General features: G+C 32.8%; 1 protein-coding gene across 1 annotated transcript; it reads right to left on the reverse strand.

Annotated features, from left to right (window-relative positions):
- Positions 1-4165: 4165 nt before the first annotated feature.
- Positions 4166-5104, reverse strand: Or4k45 (olfactory receptor family 4 subfamily K member 45). Its single transcript, NM_001000611.1, has one exon. It carries the CDS (start codon positions 5102-5104, stop codon positions 4166-4168), a length of 939 nt encoding a protein of 312 aa, NP_001000611.1.
- Positions 5105-7330: the final 2226 nt, after the last annotated feature.

A 7330-nucleotide genomic window follows, 5' to 3' on the forward strand; every position in this document is an offset into this window, starting at 1 on the left:
GGTCTTTTTGGAATAGGTGTGGTCTGGCAGGAGGAAGTATATAACTGTGAGCAAGAGTTTTAAGACTCTAATCATAGCTGCCTGGAAGCCAGTAGAACTCTCAGCTCTTCCTGTACTATGCCTGCCTGGATTGTATCATGCTCCCATCTTGATGTTAATGGACTGAAACTCTGACCCTATAAGCCAGCCTCAGTTAAATACTGGCCTTATAAGAGTTGCCTTGTTTATAGCAGTAAAACCCTAAGACAGGAGGATACTAAATCTTGACACTATTACTAATGCTATGTTGCATTTGCAGACAGAAGCATAGCATGGATGTTCTCTGAGAGGTTCTAACAGCAGCTGAGTGAGACAGATACAGATACTTACTGCCAAGCATAAGACTTAGCTCAGGGACCCCTATGAAAGAGTTAGGGGATAGGACTGAATGAGCTGGAAGGAATGACAATCCAATAGGAAGGCTAGCAGTGTCAACTAAGCATGACCCCTGGGAGCTCCTGTAGACTAAAGTGAGTATACATTGGGTGGTCCTAGGCCCCCAGTACATATGGATCAGAGAACTTGTCTGGCGTCAGTGAAAAAGAATGCATGTAAACCTGTTGAGACTTGATGCCCCAGAAAGAAGAGATGCCTAGAGCGGGGGCAACTCTTTCAGAGGTGAAGAGTAGGGGGTATGAGGGATAGAACTCTGAAAGAGAGGACCAGGGGACAACATTTGGAACGTAAACACACTAATTAATTAATTAATTAATTACAAAGCCTTTTCAGAAGAAGAAGAACAACAACAACAAAGACAAGGCAAGCAAGAACATAAGCAACAACAATGATAAAAGAACAAGAAAAAGAGCAAAAAGAAAAAAGAGCAACAAGAAGAAATGGCTAATTGGAGGATCAGTAAGGTAATAATGAGTATAAGAAGTTGAAGCATTTGTATATAATAACATCAACAAAATGATTGTTAAAATAAACAATGACATTTTAATTTATGTGGATGGAAGTAGTTAACTTATTAAATACTTTGAAACTTCTTTAATTTTGTTATAATAAATATAACAAGATAAAAATATTCTATGATGAAGTTATTTAAAAGAAAGACAGAATTAAGTATGTATTCTTTGATATTCTCAGTCTGAGGAGAGGTAATTAAGTTTTTCTAAACTATTTAAGCGTGCTCTATATTATAAGAGCATATGAGTTCATAATTCAAATTTGTAATCATTGAATTAGAAAACCAATTAGTGGATATAATATAAACAAGAGACACTAAAATTTATTAAGTAAAAGTTTTGTAATAAAACTCACAACAGATTAATAATCAGAAAATTTTAACATATAGATCATTCACAGCAAGTGGGGAAACTAAAGTATAAAATGTTATTGAGCTTGATGAAGTAGGATTCTCTACATAATGATATTCTACAGGAACTACTGACAAAAAGGAAATGTGCTAAAATATTAGATCGATTCAGTAACATACAATTGAGTATGAATAGTCATTGTGACAGTAGTCTGGAATATTTATCATACTTAAAGTGTGAAAAAGTAGTTGTAAAAATTTGGTAAAGATTGAAAGACTGAAAAAGTATCAACCAGTGCAATTATCGTGGTCTTTATTTGAATAAGCCAACATAAATCAATATTTTTGAGGCAGTCAGTAAAATTTGAGTAACACACAAGCTTTGATTACAACAAATATAGACATCCAGAAATATCAGCAGATAAATGTTAGAAAAGATAAAGACTTGATGGATGAGAGGAAGAGAAAAAAGGGAATTAGAGAACCAAGATTTAAAAGAGTAACAATAATCGTTGAGATAGGTCTGACACCTTGCATAACAATTCCTCACATGGAGAAATTCTCAATGGAATCAAGCACTGAAATCAACTGTTTGCTTTGTTGATTCTAGTTGCTAATTATATGGGTAAATATTGTTAAACCCCAATAATGGTATATTTTGTCAAATGGTAGCCTTGATGTTGCTGTGAATTTTTTCTTAGATAAAATTAGCATTTAGGTCACCATACTTTGAATGAAATAAATTATCATATTTATTATAAGATATTTATTGAGGCACTTGAAAGTATTAAATGAAGAGAGAGAGAAAGAGAGAGAGAGAGAGAATTTATCTGTCTCTAAGAACCCCTAGTACAGTATTTGCTTATTTTACTAATATAAACTCAATTTAAATTGCCTCTACTCAAAATGTTACACTTTATTCCTTTGGTACATTCAAATTTTATTTCTTCTATACCTCTTTTAATCTTTATTGAATCATAATTAATCAACTAATGTGTATATTTAAGGTGAAGAACAGTGTTTTGTTTTGTGTTCCATGAAATAAACTTGGCAATCAAGCTAATGAAAATATTTTTGTTACCAGTTATTTCTTGTTTATGTACGTAGTGAGAACACTTCTGAACTTCTGCACCCTGTAAGCTAATTTAAAATGTACAATAATATTAAATTTACAGAAATGGTGGGTGTATCATGAAATAGACTTATTGCATAACAAACTCTACCAGGCACCAGCTCACATGGGCAGATATGTTAAGAGATTTGTAGAATTCACCTAAGATCCTGGATAAATACAAGATCTAGTAAATAACATGAATTAACCATTGCTCATTAGTCACTACACCATGATCCTCTCTGTCAAACCTTGAGCACAAAAGACCCGATCTGGCCAGAGTCCTGACTCAACTATTATTCCATTCATCTTTCCCCAGTTATTTCATTAAACCTCGATCCCACTGTCCTTCCTTGTACTATCAGTCTAATGGGCTAAAATATTGTTTAAAAAAATTTAACCAACAACTTAAATCCAGAGGCCAACATCATATCACAAAACTACAAACAATATTAAAATATCACCTGTCAAAAATCACCAATCATATACCAATGGCCCCCAAAAAGAACAATTTGGAAGCACAAAGATTGCCAGAGTGTTCCAGAGCAAAAAGTAAAGTATTAATTGGATTATTATACATGAGCTCAAGTTCTACTACAAAAAGATAATAAGCAAAACATGTGACAATGGCATGATTGTCTACCATTGTCTAAATTAATATTATATTATATTAGCTGTAATATTATATAATATTATATAATAGATTTTGTAAGTTTCCCTGCCAGACTACTACCATTGTTATAATAGATGTATATTGCCAGGTAGGTTTCTAGTCTCTGATCCAGGGTCTAGACTTGGATAAGACCATTGAAGTCTTTTCTTTCCCAATACCTTTAGCAACTTTTAGCACTATGAATGCTATCGAATAGAAGAAAGATCCCTAGTCAACTTAAGATTGATTTCTCTGTGTCCTAATAACAAAGTATATTGTTTATTGACCAACAGGATCTTTCCATGTGGCTCTGGTGGACAAAGAAGGGCAAAGGCAGTAATCTGAATTGTTTTAGACATGTCAGCATCTTCACTGACCAACAGCAACTTATGTGTACTTATACAGACTTCTGTTAAATGTTTCATCTGTGTTAACCATTAAATGAAGTATATTAGTTATAATAATTCATCTATGGACATTTGTAGTCATGGAGAAAAGATTTCAGGATATTAGGCAATATTAAGTAATTGAAAAGTTTTATTGCTAAATTAAGATAAGGTTGAAATCTAATTAATCTTTATTCATATATTTTATTATGACATTACATTAACCTAATTTTTAAAAATCACAAAGTAAAGCTCATTGCTGTTTCATGTGAAGTTTATCACTCCATTTCACCTTTCTTAATCCTTTCTGCTTACCCTATTTGCATTTTGGTAGATAGCTGTGATAGGACAAAAATATCAGTTATTTAGCAAAGGATGTAAGTAATTTAAGGCATATATGGTTGTACCAGGGGAAATTACTAATATTTTATTCATAAAATTGAACAAATGTGTTTGAAAAGTTAAGCACAACTTTATTAAAAACATGGAAGCATAGTTTGATGACAAGTAAAAAGATTATTCATATTTAGATTGTAATATGAAGGACTTAAAATATTCTGACAGATAATCAGTAAATGTCATATTCTTTTTATACTATTGAGTTATATATCTATCAAAAGCTTAGTATATACTTTAAATAGGAACAACATTATTAGTTTTATAGCTTTTTAATATAGCAAGTCTCAACATGTGAGGAAATTATTTTACAATTCTGAATATTAGGAATTTCCTTTGGGACCCAGAAATTTGCCTAAGAACCTTTTCATGGCATTTTTAATCTCTTTATTTCTCAGTGTATAAATGGTTGGGTTTAGGAGAGGAGTAATAACAGAGTAAAACACAGCAAGAAATTTGTCGAACCAAGTGATACTAAGAGGCCACACATAGATGAAGATACAGGGTACAAAAAAGATCAGCACTACGGTGATATGAGCACTGCAAGTGGACAGAGCCTTAGATGCTCCAGCTTTAGAGCTCTGGCTAACAGTGATAAGGATGTAAGTATAGGATATGAGCAAGAGACTAAAGCAAGTTACAACCACAACCCCACATTCAGCATTCATTAAAGTATTTAAATCATGTGAATCCATGCAGGCTAGTTTGATTACCAGTGGCATGTCACAGAAGAAACTGTCTATTTCATTGGGACCACAAAAAGGCAGCCGCACAAACACTATCAAGTAACTTATACCATGTATAAATCCAATTGTCCAGGAAGTCAACACCAACCCAGTACATCTCTTAAGGTTCATGATGGTAAAATAGTGCAGTGGTTTGCAGATAGCCACATAGCGGTCATAAGCCATTACCACCAAAAGTACCATCTCTCCTCCAGCAATGCAATGGGTAAAAAAGACCTGGGACATGCATCCTGCAAAGGAAATGGTCTTGTTTTCCCTGAGAAAGTCTGTGATCATCTTAGGAGTGATGTTTGAGGAGAGCCACATATCAATAAAAGACAGGTTGGCCAACAAGAAGTACATGGGAGAATGCAAATGGGGGTCAGTGGTTACTAAGATCAGGATGACAATATTTCCAGACAGAATGAACATATAAAGCATCAGAAATATCACAAAGAGGAAGACCTGAATATTTTTTGAGTTGGTAAGTCCCCAGAGTATAAATTCTGACACCACAGACCGGTTGCCTCCATCCATCATATGCAGTGTGTCTTCAGATATAAGCTGCAAAGAAAGAAAGATTGTCAATCAACTGGAGATATAGGGTAAGTTAATTCCTTTGTAGAATTAGACATTCATATTGAAACCTATTACATAGAAATGCATAAAATAAAGGGAATCAAAACCAAATATGAATTACATTGCCTCCCCAGGTAAACTTAACGAGTCAAGAGCAATACCCAAGAAGCATCAGGTGTGACTGTTATACACATTTTCTATCAGGAAAAACCTGGTATAGGAGAAAATGAGAGTAATGTGCATACCTAAAAATGTGTGCATGTTTTTAAATAAGTGTTTTGAATTTGTTAGTAGCAATAATGGTATTCTATAACAAAAGCGAGGTTTAAACTCAGAAAATTGTGGGGAATTGCATTGTACAAATGGTCAGACATAATAAACCAATTTTTGAAAGCATGTTTAATGATTTCATTGAGCATTAGTAAAATAATATCCATGACATCAATAAATTAAAATTTTAGCTTAAATCTCTAATGTACAGGTTGTGAAAATCTCAGTGGGAGGCATTACAGAACAGCATATAATATATCACAGATACCAAATTGTGAACTATGTTCACAACTATTTATTAATCAAAATATATCATCAAATTTATTTATTCAACTAAACTGATTGATTACCCTTGCAATTACCTATTGGAGTAGATTTACCATGAACAAGGTAACCCATATTCAAAACTGAGCTCTAAAAGTCACACTTAATTAAAATTTAGCACTAGAATATGTAGATCTCAAGTTGCATCAACAACTTATCTTGCAACTACAAAATATTGAGAATAACAAGACTTTTAGATATAGTGTCTCGATATAAGTTATATGTCATTTATCATCAATGTATCATCACTATTCGCATTATGTTACTTATCTACGGATCATCTATGCTGCTTTACAGAATAGAATAAATTACATAAACCTGTAAGCATAGCTATTCTTGACCAGCAGCCTTTGATGAGTATAAAGTTATACGTCCAGTGGGCAGCAATTTTTCACAGCAGAGGCAGGTGCTTCTATTGACCGAAGGGACAATACTCAAGCTGGATGGTGTAATCATTTTCTATTTCTCCTCCATTTACTAATTCTCTTGACGATTTTTAACTCTTTGATCCCTTGATATCTCTAGGTTAGGGGAATCATCAGGTAAACAATGAAATCCCTGATACTATCTTTACAATTATTTTGCATCCTTATTTTTGATGGATTCTGAGGATACAGTAAAAATGAAAAAAAACAATAAAAAGAACAAACAAAGAAAACCAAGAATATTCTGAAAACATCAGGTAACACAACAATGCAATAAATGCACACTAACAAATAAATACATGCATTTTACAAAGATTTACCAAATATCTAACGATAGCCTGATCACACAACAGTTTGTGTTCCTTGATAATTTGATGTTTTTTTTTTCCCCATAGGACAGATACTAGTAAATCAAAATTTTACAGGATTATATTTTAGATTTGTTTTAGTCATTTATGTATTGAAATTATAATTTAATTACACAATTTCCTCTTTCACATTATTCCCTGCAAATAATTCAATAGACATTCTCCATCCTCTTTCAAATTCATGGCCTCGGTTTCGGTAATTATTTGTAAGTACACACATAGATAGATAGATAGATAGATAGATAGATAGATAGATAGATAGATAGATAGATGTCCCAAATATAAATTGCTTTTTCTGTATAATGTTACTTTTATTTATAAGTTGTAAGGGTAGACCATTTGATATCGAATAATATATTGGATTCATTGCCTGAGTAAGACTATTTCTCCAGTTCTCGGCATATCTTTGTTGCCTTTGTTTTTTGTGTAAGACTGAGTCTTATTAAATTTTCCCCTGTGCATTTTATCACATTTTCTGGTACTGTGTTTTATCTGCACAAGTTTAGATAGTCATGATAGAACTGTGTCACAAAGGAAAGTAATTACTATTTAAGAGAGCAAGTGTATTTCTTCACAAAGCTGTGTCAGACTATCCTTTACATTGAAAGGTACCAAGTCTTATGTAATGCATTTTATATTTTCTCCTTTAGTACTATGTAAATAGTACACTATAGTTTATACAACTGAGGATGCAAAATATGTTATATCTGCTTTGTGATACAATCTGGTGACCATGATTTATCAAAACTCTTTTAATGATGATAGAATGTTTTATTTTCAGGTGATAACTTAAATGC

The sequence above is a fragment of the Rattus norvegicus genome, chromosome 3 (assembly GCF_021556685.1).
Source record: "Rattus norvegicus strain SHRSP/BbbUtx chromosome 3, alternate assembly SHRSP_T2T, whole genome shotgun sequence".
NCBI lineage: Eukaryota > Metazoa > Chordata > Mammalia > Rodentia > Muridae > Rattus > Rattus norvegicus.